The sequence below is a fragment of the Lontra canadensis genome, unplaced genomic scaffold (assembly GCF_010015895.1).
Source record: "Lontra canadensis isolate GAN:19392208 unplaced genomic scaffold, GSC_riverotter_1.0 scaffold1, whole genome shotgun sequence".
Taxonomy (NCBI): domain Eukaryota; kingdom Metazoa; phylum Chordata; class Mammalia; order Carnivora; family Mustelidae; genus Lontra; species Lontra canadensis.
The window spans coordinates 61,335,168-61,354,601 of NW_022630995.1; the positions used below are offsets into that span (position 1 = coordinate 61,335,168).

Here is a 19,434-nt window from a genome sequence, read left to right on the forward strand (position 1 = left end):
TGACCTCCTTCTGGAATGCTCTCCCTTCCCTTCCACAGGGTTCCTCCTTCTGGGGAGCCCTGTGATGCTTCCCTGGCTGCCCCTCCCTGGTACCCCCAGAGCAGTCCATCTGTACCCCCATCCACAGCATCCGAATCCCCCCATGTCAGTTCCAGACTACCATGGGAGGGACACACCATGAACAAGCACATGACTTTGAAGGTAGGAGATTGGAAACAAAGGGACAGGACAGGTGAGAGCAGCTGGAGGAGCCAAGAATGCCCAGAACAGACACGGGTCAGGAGCAGAAGTGCTCTCCGATGGTCAGTATGAAAACTTGGAGGTTTGACTGAGGTCTCAATCTGTCCCAGCCACGTGATGGTGCCAATGTAGCCCCCACAGTGTCCCTAAGAGGGAGAAAATGTGATCAGGTCCACTTGGTAGATGAGGACACAGAGGCTCAGAGAATTTTAGTAATTTCCACAAGGTGAGCAACCTAGAGCAGTCTAGCTCCAGTGACAGGTGTCATCCAGTACGATGTTACAGAGAAGAGGGCATGAGGGTGAACCTGGAGCTCCAGAGCACAGACCTAAGCAGAAGCCAGAGCTCGGCAGAGGGAAGAGTCCAGGGAAGTGGCTGCTGGAGCGACAGATGGGGTCCCCCCCAACCCCTGCCATGTGACACGTGATCACTGTTGGTACACAGTAGCTATTATTGCCCATGACTAGCACAGTTGACCACGGTAGGAAAAAATGATATGACGAGTGAGCTCGGTCCCTGGTGGGAACCATCCATACTCACGCAGCTTGAGTCATCCCCTAAGAAGGAGCACAACAGGGGGTCACTTAAGGAGCCCTTCCAACTCAAGGATACCTAACTGAGGTGTCAGCAAGCACTGAGCTCAGGGAGCATTACTGTGTTTTAGGAAGAGAAAGAAGGTCTGGCCCCTGGAGCATTATTGGTTGGGGAGAAAGAGAGAGAAGCTTCTAGACCAGATTGACCCAGAAAAAAGAGAGAAGACAAATTATCAATATACAGAATGAAAGACGGGATGACAGACATTAATAGATGAAATGGACCAACTTTTTGAGATCTACAAACTACCAACTCATGCACTAAGAACCTGTTATTCTAGGTCCCTCCTGCTTTGGCCCCTGTCATATTCATTACAGACTTTCAATGTTTAAAATGTGGTACAAAGAAAATTCCAGGCCCACATAGCTTCATCAGCTTATTTTACTTAACACATTAGGATGAAACTACTATTCTTCAAGAAAACTGAAGAAGGAAACACTTTCCAACTCATTTTATAGGATCAGCATGACCTAATATGAAAACCAGGCAACATTCCAAGTTAAAAACAGAAAACAAAAAGCTACAGACCAAGATCTCTCACGGATGTGGATGTAAACATTGACAAGACATTAGCAAATCAATTCCAGCAATATATAAAATGAATAATACTATATCATGACCAAGTGGAATTTATCTGGGGCATTCAAGGAAGGCTCAGCATTTGATAAATGATCACCTATAACTCACCATGTTAAAGACTAAAGAAGAAAAGCTACAAGATCACATCAACAGATGAAGAAAAGGCATTTGACAAAAATCAATATTCATTCATGATTAAAAAAAAAAAAAAGCCCCAAACCAAAAACTGTTACCAAACTAGGATAGAATACAACTTCCTTAATTGGGAAAAAAGATAATCTTCAAAAATTCTACAACTAACTCACAAGTGGTAGAAAAATGAATGCTTTCCATGTTCAGAATTAGAAAAAGACAAAGTTATATACACTTACCACTTCTATTCAACATCATAATGGAAGTCCTAGACAGTACGATAAGGTGAGAGAAAGAAATGGCATATAGATTGGGAAGGAAGAAATAAAACTATCCCTATTTACAGAGGACATAGAAAAGCTTCTAGAAATAAAAATTTGACTTAAAAAGGCCACAGGATATAGGGTCAGTATTCAAAATTCAATCATATTTCTATGTACTAAAAACAAACTCTTTGAAACTAAAATTTTAAAAATGGTGCTATTTATAATTACTCTCCCTTCAAATAAATGATTAGGTATTAACAACAAAATATGTGCATGACCCGTATGTTAAAACTGCAAAAACACTAGTGAAAGAAATCAAAGAATATATAAATAAGTGGAAAGATATACTATATTCATGGATTGGAATAGTCAATACTGTAAAGTTGCTGATTCCCACCAAATTGATACATAACGCATCCCAATCAATATGCACAGGTTTTTTTTTTTTTTGCAGTTATTGACAAGCTGATTTAAAATTTATATGGAGGGGCGCCTGGGTGACTCAGTGGGTTAAAGCCTCTGCCTTAGGCTCAGGTCATGATCCCAGGGTCCTGGGATTGAGCCCTGCATTGGGCTCTCCACTCAGCGGGGAGCCTGCTTCTCCCTCTCCCTCTGCCTGCCTCTCTGCCTACTTGTGATCTCTGTCTGTCAAATAAATAAATAAAATCTTTAAAAAAAAATAAAATTTATATGGAAAAAAATTCTCATGGAAAAGCAAAAGAACAAAGACAGCCCAAACAACTTTGAAATAGAAGAACAAAGCTGGAGGCTGACACTACCTGATTTAAAGACTGAAAACAATCAAAATACTGTAATCAAAATATTGTGGTATTGTTGAAAGGATAGATACATAGTTCAATGGAACAGAATAGGGTTCAGAAGTAAGTCCATAAATATATGGTACCTTGATTTTTGTTTCTGGGAAATACCTCATTGAGGTAGAATTCCCATACCATATAATTTACTGATTTAATTTTTTAAATATTTATTTATTTATTTTAGACAGAGAGCAGGAGGGGCGGAGAGGGAAGGGGAGAGAATCTCAAGCAATCTCCAAGCTGAGCACGGAACCTAACAAGGGGCTTGATCTCACGACCCTGAGATCACAACCCAAGCCAAAACCAGGAGTCAGATGCCCAACTGACTGCAACTTCCAGGCAAACCCAATTTACCCAATGAAAGCATAGTACAATTCAATGTTTTCAGTATATCCTCAGAGTTGTGCAACCATCACCATAATCAGTTTTGGAACATTTTCATCACCCCCAAAAGAAACTCTGATCTCTCAGGCCATCATTCTGCCTCCCTACCTAACCCACACCTTAGGCAACCACTAACCTACAAATCTCCATGGATTTGCCTATTCCGGACATTTCATATCAATTGAATCATACAATCGGTGGTCTTCCAGGAATGGCTCCCTTCACGTGGTGCCATGTTTTCAAGCTTCTTCCATGTTGTAGCGTGTATCAGTGCTTTGTTTCTTTTTATCGGTGAATAATATGCTGTTGTGTGGATATATCATATGTTATTCATCGATTCATCAGTTGGTGGACACTGGAGTTGTTTATACTTTTTGGCTGTTAGGAGCAGTGCTGCTGGGAGCATTCATGTACACATTTCTGTGGGGCCACATGCTGCTATCCTCTTGGGTATACACGAAGGAGTATAACTGCTGGATTACATGGTTAAGTCAGTTTAACATTGTAGGGAACTGCCAGACTGCTTCCCTCAGCAGGTGCATCATTTTCCGTTTCTACCAGCAGAGCCTGAGAGTCCAACTTCCTTACATTTGGGCCAACACTAGTCATTAACTGTCTTTTTAATTATAACCATCCTAGTGGGTGTAGAGTGGTATCTCGCTGTGGTTTTAATTTGCATTTCCCTGATGACTAATGATGTTGGGCATCTTTTCATGTGCTTGTTGGCCATTTATATATCTTTTTTGGAGAAATATCTATTCAGATCTTTTTCTCATTTTTAATTGGGTTATTTGTCTTTTATAATTGAGTTATAAGAGTTCTTTATATGTTCTAAATATAAGTCCCTTATCAGATATTTAACTGATTTTGACAAAAGTACAAAAGCAATTCAATAAGAAGAAATAATCTTTTTAGCAAATTATTGGAATAATTGACATCCTTGTGCAAAAACAAAACAAAACAAAGACCTCCACCTATACTTCACATCTTATACAAAAAATTTAACCCAAAATGGATCATAAGCCTAAATGTAAAATGTAAAAAAACTATGAAATGGTTAGAAGAAAGCATAAGAGAAAATCTTTGTGGCCTCAGTTCCACAGTGAACTCTTAGGTAACAACTAACAATAAAAGAAAAAAAAAACTGATAAATTTACCTTTATCACAATTAGAACTTTTGTTCCTTGAAAGACACATCTAAGAAAATGAAAGGAAGGGCACAGACTGGGAGAAAACATTTGCAAATCACACATCTAACAAAGAACTTCTACTCGGGATACTAAGGAATTTCCCAATGTTACCAATGACAAAAAAACAAGCCACCTAACTTTTAAAATGGGCAAAATTTTGAGTGGACACTTCGCCAAGGAAAATAGGTGAACACCCAATGCATGAAATATCCTCAACATAATTAAGCATTAAAGAAATGCAAATTAAAAGCATAATGAGATACCACTAAAAACCCAGTCAAATGGCTAAAACATAAACACACACACACACAACCAGTGCCAGTGCTGGAGAGGATGCAGGGTGATGGAACCCATGTACATTGCAGGTGGGAATTAGGGGATTAGCTTTCAACTCATGAATTTTGAGGGGACCCCCCAACCTTCAGTCCATACCTGGCTGGCATCTGGATCCTGGGCTCTAGCTTCCAGAAATGTGAGAAACTACATTTATGGGACTTAAGCACCCCAGTCCATGCTAGTTTTGCTATGGGAGCTCAAGCTGGGTATCTATTCTCTGTAATTTCATTTATATGGCCTTCTGGAAAAGATAAAGCTATAGACATGGAGAACAGACCAGTGGTGGCCAGGGGACTAGAGACAAGAGGTTTGAGCTACAAAGAAATTTGGGGGTGATGAACTCTTCTCTGTATTCCCATAGTGGTAGCGTTTACACAGCTCATAGAACTGGACCCCTTCAGAAAGTGAATTTTACAAAAATATGCTTCATGTCACAGGGAGAAAGCCCCATCTGGCTGTTGTTTGGAGAAAGGACTACACAGAGAAGACGAGTAGAAGCAGGGAGAACAACCAGTCATCCACGAGGCAGAGATGGTGAGCATAAGGTCGGGTGCCATTGAGGGGGAGAGCTGGTCAGACTGGGGCTGTGTCTGGAGGTGGAAACAACCAGATTTGCTGATGGGCCAGATGGGAGTGTGGTGAGAGAAGGAGAGAAATTGGCAGTGACATCTGAGTATTGGTTGAGCATCTCCCCGTTGGAGAAGACCATGAATGTGGGGAGACACAACGTTCAGTCCGTAATAGTGTGGTAAGACTGAACAGTATCCTTCCACCTAAGTGTGTCTTCATCCTCGAAACCTGTGAATGTTGCCTTACATGAGAATAAAGGACAATGCAGATGAGATCAAGTTGAGGTTGAGATGGGCGATCATCCTGGATTGTCCAGATGGCCTCACATGATCAGCAGGGTCCCTGTGTGAGGGGACCTTGTCAGGGGGCACAGGAGAGGCCAGGGTGACTGCAGCAGAGATTGGAGTGTGCTCTTTGAAGGTAGAGGGAGGGGCCTTGAACTGAGGAATGTAGGAAACCACTGGAAGGTAGGACAGGTAGGGAAACAGATTCTCCCTACGAGCCTCCGGGAGGAACCAACTTTGTCAACACCTCAACTTTGGCTGGGTGAGGCTGATTTCAGGTTCTGGCATCCAGAACTGTAAGAGAAGACATTTGTATGGTTGTAAGGCTGTGAGTTTTTGGCAGTTTGCTATGGCAACCCCTGGAAAAAAATACAGTCGGGATTAGGTTTGACTGGGACAGAAAATCCCACAGAACAGCAGCTCAAAGACAAGAGCCAGAGGCAGAGTATGGAGGCTAAGGGGCCAGGGCTGTGGGAGGCTCCATGAAGTCCTTGGGGGCCCAGCTCCTTCCTGCCCAAGCTGCACCATCCCCACTGGGGCCCTTATCCTCATGCTCCAGGAAGGCGGTATCCACATAACAGGCAGCAGGAGGGACAAGTGGGAGGAAAGGACAGAGGGGACAGAGGCAAGCAGTGGGCACCTAGATGGTGACTAGCAGCCACCGTGCAATGCTTTTCTTTCCAGAACTTACTTTCCAGAATGTACTGTGAGGTCATGCCTCCTTGCAAGGAAGATGAAACCGTGGCATTTTTAACCTGAGCAGACATGTGCCTGGAGGAGATTTTTATTATGAAAGAAGGGGAGAATGTACATTGGGAAATAATTCTCATTTCTGGTAAACCTAACCTGTTTGAGCCTCTGTGAGTTAGAAATTGCTCAGCCTCAAGGAACAAAAATCCTGCCCCATTAGGGCCTGAGCAAATAAGGCTTGGTTTTCTCTGAGAACAAGAACTGTTTGCTTGCTGGTGCAGTATAGTCACCTGGAAGATGACCACACTTGGAGGTTTGGTTTCCATCCTCAGACTTGGAACCTCATGGACATAAAAAGGCTGCTGTGGCTCCAAGCATCACTTTTGCATTCAAGCCAGGAAGAAGGATAAAGAGTACCTTCAACCTGCATGTCCCTCATCAATAGGAAAACAAAAGCTTTCCCACGGACACTCCCAGAAGATGTGTGTGAGTTTTGCTTATTGGCCAGAACTGAGTGTCATGGCCTCTCTAGATGGAAGGAAGTCTGGAAAACCAAGGATTTCACTTTCCAGCCTTCTTTCAGATAGTAGATCAAAAATATTTGTGCCCTTTGACCACTGATTTCACTTCCGGGAATTTCTGTACCAAGAAACCTGGGCACCGAGAACGGTATATACCTAAAGATGTCCGTTTCGGTGTGGCTTCTCAGTGTGGAAAATCAGAACTATCCTTTGTGTTCAACATACGTTGTTTGGGGCCCAAACAGTGTGCCAGTCATTCAGTGTCTGGCCCCCGCACCTCTGCTACTTCATCTGGAAAACAGAAGAAAATAGGACTTATCTTTTAGGCTTATGGTGAAGACCAGAGATAAGAAATAGTCAGTAGTCAATGGTCATGCTTCTTAGTCTACAGCCCTCCCACCACCCGCCTCATCTTTTACCAACCAAAGCTATGCAGAACTGGCTGAAACTCTTTCTTCCCACTCTCTAAACTCAGGAGGGTGAGTTGCTCTGGGACAGGGTCGGGGCAGCACCGGCTTTGAGGCAGGCTGTCCCTGGGTCATGTGGGCGTTGGATGACATCTGCTCTATCATCCTGTGGGGGCGACCCTTGGCCCCTCCTCTGTGCAATGGACTATCATGAGGTTTCACTAGAAAAAGTGTCCCAGGCACAGTATTTGTGATCTAGCAAACCCCAAACAGACAACAGATGTTGGAGGAAGCTTGCTTCCCCTGACCCGGAGGCACCCTGACATCAGTGCTGAGGACACTGTAACATGCTAAGGGTTTCCGTTCTGGCTGGAAGATTCCCTGGCCTGAGCCATCCTGGGCTCCTGGCTGAAAGGTGACCCAATTATTAATGAACGCTACAGAGATGAAAGCGAAGACATAATCCACCCCTGAATGGATTCGGAAGGAGCAGATAATGGGACAATAAAATTAATCTTGTAGAAAAACACAATTAGCTGTATCGCTTATAAATTTCCTCTCTTTCCACGTGGGGTGAAGCAGGGAGCTGCTAAGCCTGAGCCATTAGCAGCCCGACCTCCGTTGCACACACACCAATGTGTCTTTCGCTGGGAAAATATTTTCATTTCACATTCAAGGGGCATCGTTAGAGGTTCAAAAACAATCTCTGGAAGCCAAGATGACCCAGAGAACAGAGAACGCAGTGGCCTTCCGTCCGCCCAGCCGGATTTCTTGTCTATTTCAAGTCACTTCCATGTAACCGGTCCCACAAAGGCTGGGTGATAGGCCTGGAGGGCTTATGAGGAAGCCTCCGATCACAGGGACCCCTGAGACACAGGCCCAGCCCAGCTGTGCAACCTTGATCAAGTACTTCACCTTGGTAAGCCTCAGTTTCCTCAGGGGTAACATGCAGCATGTAAGGGTGCCTCCCTCATTCCCAGGGCTGGGGGTGGGGGATTAGATGAAAGTCTGAAGAGCTGCCCCCCCCCCCCGGCAGCTTGGGGCAGGAACTGGAAGCTGAGTGACTCCCCCAAGGCTGGAGAGTGGGCCCTGTCAGCTGCAGAAGACAGGAAGTCTTCTCACTGGGGTCTCCTCATGACTCTTACTTCTCAGAGGCGGGAATTGAGGCTCGGAGAAGGCAAGTGACTCACACTTCACTGGAAAGCGACCAGATCCAGGTCAGAACCCTGCCTGGCCGGTCTGGCTTGGAAGCCACAGCTCTCTTCTGCGACATTGCTCTATGAACAGTTGTGAGCTGAATTACGTGTCCCCAAATTTCACGTGCCCAAGCCCCAACCCCCAGGACCTCAGAATGTGACTGTGCTCGGAGATGGGATTTTTAAAGAGGTGATTAGTTACAATGAGGTCATCTGGGTGGGCCCCGAGCCAGTAGGACAGGTGCCCTTACAAGAAAAGGAGATCAGGACACAGACACGCACAGGGACGAGCATGTGAGACACGGGGAGAAGATGGTCATTGGCCACCAAGGAGAGAGGCCTCACAAGGAACCAGGGCTGCCCTCGCCCAGGTCTCAGATGCCCAGCCGCCAGGCCAGGGGGGAGACATATTTGTAGTGTTTAAGCCCCCTGGTCTCTGGTGCTTTGTCACGGTGGCGGAGCAGAGGAACTTGGGGTGTCCTAGGAACCGGGAGCTGCGGCAGCCTGGGGAGCTTCTCGTGGGTGTGCAAGACATAGTACACGTGTGTGCAGAGTTCCCATGTGTGTGCACGCACACCCCAGCTCAGTATACACACATGCTCACACGCACACGTGCTGTCACCGCGTGATGCCACTGGCCACCACAGTGGCAGGGAGGGTTGGGGGGGGTGTCAGCCCAGCCGCTCCTCCTGTGTTCCATTTCCCCACGTGTGAATGGCTCCGCAGACAGCCCCTCCTGTGCATGCTTGCAGCAGGTACCACGTGCCAAGCCTCGGATGTCGGCCAGGTCTTAGCTGCGTGCCTGCCCCGTGGGTGCTGGACGACGTTAGCAGCCGGTCCTGCTGGGCCTGAGTCATGCTGTCGCCGCCCTCCTTTTCATGCTGCCCCGTCCCCAACTGCTTAGGACCAGCCAGTTTTTTTGTTTTGTTTTGTTTTTTGAGACCTAACTCATATACCATTAAATGTACCATTCCCTGGCTTTTAGTGTATTCATGGAGCAATGTACGCAGCACACCCGCCTAATTCTAGAATATTATCGTCACCCTTGAAAGAAGCCCCATGTCTGCTGGTGGTCGCCCCCATTCTCCCCGCACCCCCAACGTCTGGCAAGCACGAATCTACTTTTTGTCTGCGTGAACTTGCCTTTCCTGGACATTTCACATCAGCGAACCGTACAGCAGGCGATCTTCCATGGCTACCTTCCTCCGCCCAGCAGGATGTCGCCAAGGTCCATCCACCGCGCAGCCCGCACCCACACTTCCCTCCTTTCCGTGGCTGGGCCACGCTCGGTGGAAGGGATGGCCCACGTGTTGTGTATCTCTCTGTTGGCTGGGGGACACTTCGGTCATTCCCCCCTTTGGCTTCTGTAGTCAATGCTTTTATAACATCGTGCTCCCCTGTTTGCCTGCGCGTGCGCGGGGCTCCAGTTTAGGCGGAACTGCCGGATCCGATGACAAATCTGTGTTTGACTTTCTGGGGACACGTGGCTGCTTTCCACACTTTCCATGGTGGCCACGCCTCAGGACACTCTCATTGGCCATGGGTTAGGGTTCCAAGTCCCTCACCTCCCTGCCAACATTTGTCATTGTCCTCTGGTGCTGGGGATGGTCACCACCACCCATGGGGTATCTCCTGTGTTGCCCCCTCCCTACCACTGCCTTGGCCCCTCCCCGCTTTCCCTTCCTCAGGCCCCGGGGTGCCACCGCGGGTTTCTGATTTCAAGTCTCACTTCCTTGGGACTGCAGGATTCCTAGGGGCCCTCCATGAGCTTCTTCTGTTTGCCAGCAAAGGCTTCCGAGCTGCTGGGTCACCCTGCGGGCAGGTGTGGACCACGGCATAGCCCAGGAACGTGCTCATTCCCGTCTGTCCCTCCGTTTCCCCACCTGTAAAATGAGGTCTGGGTTAGATTAGGGTGTCACATTCAAGTGCCTGCAGGTGCCAAGCAGGTTAGGTGGCCCCAGTGAATGAAACAGAAGCTCCTCTAATGCAGGGGTGAGGCAGCTGGGGGGTGGGGGGCGTGGAGGGCAGGCGTGGGGGGCAGGCAGCCGTTATCATTTGCAGCAGATTTTTGCTCTATGGGAATGTCTTTGTTGTTAGATGTCTCAGATTTTCGAAAGAAAGTAGAATCTGGATGTTTTGTGAAATTTCCCTGCTTTCCAATAAAAACAATTTTTTTAAGTGTTGTTTTTGGTTTTGTTTTTTGTTTTTTTGTTTTTTGTGTTTTTTTGAGAGAGAGAGAGTGAGCATGAGCAGGGGCCCAGGAGTTTGCATGTCTAACAAGTCCCCAGGTAATGCTGATGTCCCTGGTCCGGGGATCCACTCTGGAAACCACAGCCCTGGGCTAACACTCTCTAGAGTCCACTCCAGCTCAGGAATACAGGTTCAGGATTCTAACACCCAAAATGCAGCTGCTCCCCTGGGGTAGGGGACAGGGGTAGAGGCATCACCCGTAGGCAGGGTGTGGACAAGGAGTTGGCAAGCTCCAGTGAGGGGTGAGGACCACCCCGCAGAGACCAGCAGCCATGCCCCTTCCCTCTATCGTGCTTCAATCACGCAAATTCACGCCGGGGAGGGGGAGATGCTTTGAAACTCTAAGGGGCTATTTTAAAACTGCATCTGATGTCAACATATTCAACAGATGAAGATGTAAAGCTTAAAAGCATTAGGTCAGCTCTTTGGGCTGTAGAGTTTCTGTGTAAGTTTCTAGGGCCGTCATCATAAATGATCGTTGTAGGCAAGGGAGACTTTTTCTTCTGACCTTCAAGGTCTTCCGGCTGCAGGAAGAACGAAATTGACGGGGACCAAGTAACCAGGAGGGAAAAGCAAAGTTTAGTGACACGTGTGCGGAGGACCCGTAATAAATGACCTAAGGAAGTGACCAAGCAGGCAGTTTTTATTCTTTTTAGGCAAAGAGATAATACATCGGTGAGGTCCTGACAGGAGAGGGAAAACGAGCTTGGGAGCTTCCGTTAGTAAGGAATTCTAAACAATTTGGACCGGGGTAGTCAGGAGGTAAAAAGTGATCAGGTTTGTTTCTGTAGCCTTCCTGGCTCCAGATGTCCTATCTCTGGTGACTGGGGTGTCTCTGTCCCTCCTGCTGCTGGGAGGGTACTTTTCACAGGGAGATTTATCCCTGCTTTCAGGGGACAGAGGGGTGGTCTGCACATCCTTGCACTCGCTATCTCTTGTGTAACTTTTGCTTAAAATAATGCCTGGGCGCTGGGGTGGCTCAGTCAGTTGAGCGTCCAACCCTTGATCTCAGCTTGAGTCTTAATCTCTTGGTCCTGGGTTCGAGCCCCATGCTGGGCAATAATTAATGCCAAAGCAGTACATTTTGGGGGCAGCTTGCCCTTTGCCCCTATACTACAGACTGGGGGGGCTTAAAACAATGGAAACCTATTCTCAGGTCTGGAGGCCAGAGGTCCAAAATCAAGGTGTCAGTAGGTCTATGCCCCCCCCCCATAGCTCTAGAGCAGGATCTGTGGTATGATTTTCTCCCAGTTTCCAGTGGCTGGGGGCACTCCCATGTTCCTTGGCTTGTAACTGTCACCTGGCCTGTCTTTCTGTGTCCTCTGCTCCTCATAGAAGGATACCAGCCATTAGCTTTTGGGCCCACCCAAATCCCGGGCAGTTTTATCCCAGGATCCTCAACCAATTGTATCTGCAGAGACCCTGTTTCCAACTGAGGTCACATTCTGAGGTGCCACAAGGACACAAAGTTTTAGGGGACACATCAACCCACTGCAATCTCCTTACTCTTTTTTTTTTATGTCATTCTAATAAATGGAGCAATCTGGAATGTCTGCTCCCAGCAAATACTGGGGATGGGGTGAGTGGTGAGGATGGTCCCAGGCAGTCCTCTGGCAGGGCTGGAGGTCAAAGAGCTCCGCAAAACAGAATCAGCACTGACCAAGCCCAGTGTGAGGGCTCCCAGCTCTGTGCAGAGAACTGACCTGATTTTCCAAGAAGAGATAAGATTCTTTACAACATCTTCTGCTTCAGAAGGCCAGGGCAACGTGCCTTGCATTGTAGAATAAACTGGGAAATTAGGACCATTGGACAGTGAGAGGTAAAATTTCAATCCTTTGGAAAATCCGCTCACAAGGATCCCACTCCCCTTCCCTAGCTGGATGAGAGAAACAGGGGAGCCTGCCCGACAGAGAAAAGGTTATAAATTATAGATGTTTAAAAAAAAAAAAAAAAAGGGTGCCACGGCCAGAAATCCTAGGTCAGCTCAGAGCGTGCTAATGCTGCTGCGACCCAAGCCCAGCCCAGCCCAGCCCAGTGCAGCTGCTGAGCGGAGATATCGCGGATGGAAAAGCCCCATGAGGTCATTGCCAAGCTGCCTGCAATGCAGCTCAGGCTTGCACTGTGCTGTCTCCAGCACACCCCGGGGAGCCTGTGAATTTTAGACACTCTCTCAGGGACCCTGACTCCACGGAGCGTGGAATGAATTGCACTCATCCATCTGTGGGCTTTTAAAAAATTCAATAATTAATTCAAGCGTATGGCGGTGTTGTTATTAGAATTTGGCCTTTCTGTGGTTCTTTACTTTGGCAGAGTGCTTTTATAATCAGTTACCAGCTAAATAATTTAGTCCAAGTTATCGCTACACCCTGGAACGCTGGTGCAGAAGCCGGTGCTGGCGATCACGGAATGCTCTGGAACAGGGCAGGGGAAGAGCCGGATGAAATGATGCGGCCCCCAAAGTTTATGCCCCAGGTCACGTGCAGTGCCTTGACTTCCACATGTCCCCGGTAATCTTGACTCTGATTCGCTCTGGGCTATACTTTCCATGGTGACTGTGACCAATGAGACGGGGACTTCTAAACTGGAAGGGGAGTAGGTGAACATTCTAGCCCAATCCTCTCATTTTGTGGATGGGGAAACTGAGGCCCAGGAGGGCCCCTGTGCTGTCCAAGGCCACACCACTAGCATGACCCGCCTGCCCACGATTAAGGGAGTAACGGCACCATGAATGCTGGTCCTGGGGGCAATATTCAGGTTTAGGGAATTCCCCCCTCCCACCCCTGTTTTGGGGGTCTAAGTGGACCATGGAACTGGAAAACCAGAGGCGTAGCCAGGTCCTCGGGGTCCCTGACACCCACGAGGGGCAGGGCTGGGCTTTGGATGGCCGGAGGGGCTACAGTTTTGTCTGAAGTTCTTGAAGCATCTGGGTTTCTCCCTTCTTTGGCCAGTGAGTCCTCCAAGCATCTTTTTGACAACACTGTCACCTAAGCCTCTATGGCGTCTGTAAGACCAGAAGCCCAACCCCCCAGAGATGGTTGGAGGGCACCGAGAAACAGAGCACAGAAAGTGCCCGTCAGCACTCCCTGCATGTGAGTTGTTGCTCACAGGGTCATGTCTACCCATTGTGATGGCTCCTTGAGCTGTAAAATGGGTATAACCATACCTGCCCCTTCCCCCTCAGAATTTCCGTGAAACTTGGAAAGAAAAGAAGATGGCAGAGCGAGATCACATAATTCTTCACCTTGGAGGAGGCTCGGGGAGGGTTGACTTACTAGCGGCTCCAGGGAGGATGGAGGCAGGAGCAAGAATGTTCTCCCTTCGAGTTCTGTCAAGGCACCAGGGGGGCAGATCGTCTGAGGGGGATTTATGACAAGGGGATAGTTTGCTGAGGGGGAGACAGGCGTGGGGAATGGCCGAGTGGGTCGTGAAGACTACATACACAAAACAACAAACAAAACTCAAAAACTCCCCAAATCTAAAACACAAACACACACACACAGAGCTCTGTTTAAATACGTAACGAGTCACCAGGTGACGATGAGCCCCACAGTACTATTTACTCAGTTTCTCTAAGGACAAAGAAACAAAAATGTCCTTCATTCATTTCCTAACCATTGCCTGAGTCCTTGGTAGGTGTTAAGTGTTGGGGATGGAGTACGAAGGTAAACAAAACACTAAAGCCAGTAGGAACTGAATTTATGATTTTGTTTATACCTTAGGTATTTTTAAATAAGGTTTGGAGTTTTCTAGAAATGAGCATTTGCAGCAAGGTTAAATCTGGGGGGAGAATGTCACCGTGATGTCATGGGCAAGCCTGCCTTTGGCTTGAATTAGACCGTGGATTTCCTTATTACACACTCGAGCTTGGCTTTACAAACCTGACATTTAAATGTCTGAATCTACTGTGAATGTGAAATGAAGGGATGCCAGTTTCGCGTTCGTTTCCAGGTCCTTGCTATAGGCTGGGCTCTGCTCTAGTCTCAGGGGATGTAAAAATGAAAGATTAAGTTGTTCCACCAGGATTTGCTCACGATTCAGGAAAAGGTATAAATACAGGAACCCAGCAGGAGAGAAGCACAGAGAAGGGCCAGGTGAGGCTCAAAGAGGAGGTGACATTTGGTCTAGGCTTTGAAGGATGAGGAGGAGTTTGTGAAATGCAGAGGGGATGAGGGACATGTTCCCAGCCAGGGAGACAGCATTGGCCCAGGCCTGGAGGCAGGCGCTTGGGGAACGGGGAAGTGGGTGTGGCTGGAGTGTAGGATTCAAGGAGAGACATGGAAGACTACCCAGGTGGGCCAACTCTTGCTGTCCGCAGAAAGATCCAGAAGCCCCGATTCTCTCCCTAGTCCATGTCAGTGTACTGACCCACTCAGAATTAAGGATGGGGCAGAGAGACTTGAAACCATCAGAAAGGAGGATGTGTACCAAATAGGCAAGTCCAGAGAAAGTAATTAGATAGGTCTTAAACTTCTTACCCCCACCCCACACAAAGGTACTAGACATGTTAACTACCCTTATTGTCGAAATAACTTCACAGTCTATACGTACATAGAATCACCAGGTTGTACACCATAATAGACACACTTTTATATCAGTAAAGCTGGGGAAAATTTTTAAAAAGAAAGGGTCTTGGCACTGAAAGAGAAAGTAGTTTCGTAGTTGCGGGGGGCTGGGGGACGGGGAGAATGGGAGTGGCTTATAACAGGGACAGGTTTCTTTTTGGGGTGGTACAAATGTTCTGGATGTAATGGTGATGGTTGCACAACCGTGTGAGTATACTAAAAACCTCAACGATGTGTACACTTTAAAATGGTGAAATTTGTGGCACATGGATTATTTTTCAATTAAAAAAAAACAAGACTTGGGTGTGAAACTTGTCTGCCCCATCCTTAATCGACATGGTCGGGCCTTGGACCTTCCCCCCTCCTCCCTGCAGCCACGGCCCTGGGTGGCCCTCGCCTGTGCCAGGGGCCAGGTTGCTAGCAGGGAAGCTGCGGGGCAGCCTCACCCCTGCCCGGGCTCCACTCTGCCGCCCCCTCTGTGGCCTGGGACCAGGCATTTCCTTCTCTGAGCTGTGGAGAGGCTCACCAGGATGCTAGGGGAGAGCCTTCTCAGTCCCTCCGAGCTCGAATCCTGTGCCCACAATGAACACCTGGCACCTCATCCTGGCTCCATGTAAGTCCCCTGGGAATCGAGATCGAGAAGAACCGAGCAGTGAGTAGCACTCAAAGTCGTGGCTGCAGCCAGAGTAGGTGCTGTTGTTTAAAATCATGCAGTAGCTCATTTGATTCTTCCAGCACCACGGTGATGGAAGTATTATGACCATCTCCATTTTATGGATGGGGAAACTGAGGCCCAGAGAAGTCAAGCAACTTGTCAGAAGTCACACAGCATGGAAGTGGGAGCAGCAGGACTGGAAATCAGGCTATCACACTGTCCCCCACCCTCCACCCCACTGCCATGCAGTCTGGACTTGAGCCTCTGGGCAAGGGCGTCATGGAGAGGCTTGAACTTGGAAGTGGCACCAAGTGGCAGCTGACTGCCCTGCGAACGGGAGCCTGGCTGGGATGGGGGTTGCGGTCATTGTCCAAGAGGCGGTGGGTGTGTGTCACAGAGTCATTTAGAAAAACTAAATACATGACAAAAATCCTGCAAGGAGGTCTCCAGTGAGACTGTGTGAATGCTTTAAAACACCCAAAATCGGTCCCAGAAGCACTGTGGTGGCTCAGCTGGCCCCACTTCTGTGACCCCCGCCTCTCCAGGAAGACCTCTTGCCCAGACCCTGTCCCCCCATGGCCACCTGGGACTCCTGAGCCCTTTGAACTGTGGTCCCCCCCGCAGCCTCAGTTCCCCGGTAAATCCAGGGTCGGCCCCCCAAGACATCTGTGCACAATCTCCAGGACCTGTGAACGTATCTCACAGGTCATGCAATGATGGCTAATCCTGGGTCATGGAGTGGGCCCCAAATCCAGCGAGCAGTGTCCTCGTGGGAGACACCCAGGGAAGAGGAGACAGTGTGACTGATCCCCGGGGGCAGGGAGACTGTCCGGGCCACAAGCCCAGGGACTCCTGGGGCCTCGGAGGCTGAAGGCAGAACCATTGTCCCCTGCAGCCTCTGTAGGGAGTGTGGCCCTGCTGACACCTGAGTTTCGGACCTCTGGCCTTGGGACCTGAGAGACTATACATTTTATGCCCCCGGTTTGCAGTGGTTTGCCGTGGCGGCCAGGAAACTAAGTGCCTTGCACATCCCTTTCCTTCCTGTGTTCCCTCTGCCCTCCCTGGGGCTGTCCCACTTTGTCCACAGCCTCCCGGCAGTGACTGTGACCCTCTGGTGGGTCCCCTGTCCACCTAGGCACTCACCCCCAAGCTTTTGCTGGCTGGGCTGTAGGCCTGTGCACCGAGTCCTTCCCTGCATCCTTCCCCCTGCCAGATGCCACTTGGACACCACACAAACTGAGACTGCAAAGTCCCCGTGAAAACCCAGGACAGCACGAAAAAGCAAGACTGTCCCCTGCTGTCTCTGTCAAACCATGGGTCCTTTGTGTCCCTGTCCTCCTTCGTTCACAGAGCCTTTGAGGGCAGGAGGGGTACACATGGGGTTCAGGGAAGCCCACTCTGCAGCTCCCTGTGTGAGATTCTAGCCACAGTGTGTGTGTGTGTGTGTGTGTGTGTGTGTGTGTGTGTGTAAAATGCCAAGAGATGGGGACAAAGCCACTTCCTCCCGGAGGCACACAGGGTTTCACTTCACAGGTATCACTGGGTTGGTGCTGTGGTTTAAAGGCCTCTGCCGGAAAGATTGTAGCAGCCTCGCCCAAGGCCTGTGGTGGGGGCCAGCACCTGGGACACCTGCTGTCCCCAAGCTGGCCAAGGGTAGTGTCTGCCAAGATCCTGGGTCCCACCAGGCTGCCCTGCAGTCAAAGGCCCACTTATACCCTGTTGGGGAGCTGGGGCAAGTAGAGGAATCCAGGGACCTCATGTGTCAAAAGGGGGGGCCCTCCTGGGGATTTGGAATTGGGGCCCCCAGGGCCAGGTTCCTAGACTGGGCTGCAGGCTCAGGGCACAGGCAGGAAGTGGCTGCTCCCGCCATCTCCTGGTACTCCCTGCGGTTCTAGGGGAGGGGAGGCAGGTTCGGGTGATGGTTCTCAGTTGGCTGATGGAAAAGACGCGGCCTCAGCCTTCAGTCGTGCAACTGATGTGTGGAATGGAAGTAAGACTTCCGGAACCCCTACTCTGTATTTCCAGCAGGGCCCGAAAGAGACAGGTGCCTGCAAGGTACCGATTCCCCTGGAGCGGCCTGCCTCCAGCTTCTGGTCTCGCCCGCACGCCACGCGCGGTTTCTCGTCTGGGGAGTCCTGCAGCCAGGGTTGGCTCCAGGTCCGCAAAATGACGCCCTAATCTGGGCAGCTGCGACAGCGACTGGAACCCCAGACGCCCTTCATTCCGCGCCCCCTCCTCTGCGACCGGGATGCTCTAGGCTGTGGCTGCAGCGAGGGGACCCCCCTTCCTCTTCCTCTAACCAACAGACCAGCGAAACCTTTCCCTCTCCCTCCAACGCGGCGCAGCGCGCCAAGCGCTCTCTGCCTGAATACCCAACCCTCGGGCAGCCCCGCGGCGTCCTCTCTGCCGGGCGCCGTCCCCCGCTCAGGAGAGCTCTCCCCCTCCTGCCGAAGCATTCGCATCCGCGCCTCCTTCCCGCGGGGACACCCTCCGCCCTGTTTCCGGGACCCCTTCCCAACCCAGCGGCGCGCCACGGGCCCGCTCCCGTGCCCCCCACTCTGGCGCATCGCTCCATCCCTTCGCTCTCCCCCTTCACGCCGCGCCCCGCCCCGCCCCTCGCAGCCGCCCCGAGCCTCGGGTCCCGGCGCGCCCCTCGCAGTCGGGGCGGGCTCGGGTCCCCGGGGAGGGCTCCTTTGTGCTGCCCCGCGCGCTGCGTCAGGGCGGAGTTGCCGCCGCCGCCACACGCACGCACTCACCCGCTCACGGGCGGCCCCGGGGGCGGCGGGAAGGGAGGCGGCGAGCGGGAGGAGGGAGCGGCCGCGAGCCCAATCGCTCGGCTCCCCCGCCCGGCCCCGCGCGGCGCCGCCTCCGCCATTGCTGCGCGCGGGAGCTGCCGACGCGGAGGCTCGCTGCGCGCTTGGAGCCAGACCTGCGAGCCGGCGTGGGTGAGTGCGGCCCGCGGGCCCGAGCCTTCCGCCCCAGGGCGGGGTCCGCGGGCCCGAGCCTTCCCTCCGAGGCGGGGTTCGCGGGCCGCCGGGCACCCAGTGGGTGGGTGGGGAACCGGGGTGCTCCGCGCGGGTCCCCGGCGCTGGGACGGGGCGCGCCCTCTCCCCGGCCGCGGTGCGCCCCTGAGCCGGGCACTTGGGTCCCGCGTGGGGGAGGGCCTGGGACCCCCTCCTTCCCCTCCTACCCCCGTCCCGGGCCCGAGACAGCTGCGTCCTCCCGACCCCTCCTCCCCGGAGGCCAAGGGGGAGCCGGCGAGCTCGCGCTGACTCCCGCCCTGCCCTCCCTCGCAGGCGGCAGCCTCGGGTCTCTCGGAACGATGGTGAAGTTGGGGAACAATTTCGCGGAGAAGGGCACCAAGCAGCCGCTGCTGGAGGATGGCTTCGACACCATCCCCCTGATGACGCCCCTCGATGTCAATCAGCTGCAGTTTCCGCCCCCGGACAAGGTGAGAGCCCCCCGGCACCCCCGCGCTGCCGGGTGCGCACCCCAAGCCTCGGGCGGCGGCCGCAACAAAAGAGACGCGCGGCGTGCGCGGGAGATGGGAAGTGGGGGCGAGCTCGGGCGGCGGGAGGAAGCCCCTCGGGAGGACCGCGTGCCCGCGCGGGATTCCGGATCCGGAGACAGCTCCGTTCCGACAAGGGAGAGCGATTGGGGGAAGGTCCCTTCTGGATTTTCGTAGCAGTCTTGTCTGAGAGGGGCCCCAGGTACCAACGCGGCGGCCCCGGCCCTGCTTCTCCTCGCCCATGCCCCCCCC

The 19,434-nt window shown here is 51.0% G+C and overlaps 1 protein-coding gene across 1 annotated transcript in view; it reads left to right on the forward strand.

The window, feature by feature from the left end:
* Nucleotides 1-18,362: 18,362 nt before the first annotated feature.
* NSG1 (neuronal vesicle trafficking associated 1) overlaps nucleotides 18,363-19,434 on the forward strand; it is a 29,362-nt gene continuing 28,290 nt past the window's right edge. Inside the window, exons 1-2 of the mRNA XM_032855187.1 lie at nucleotides 18,363-18,619; nucleotides 18,971-19,125. Coding sequence (XP_032711078.1) covers nucleotides 18,997-19,125 — 129 coding nt within the window. The 5' untranslated portion in view covers nucleotides 18,363-18,619; nucleotides 18,971-18,996. The remainder of the gene's footprint in view (nucleotides 18,620-18,970; nucleotides 19,126-19,434) is intronic.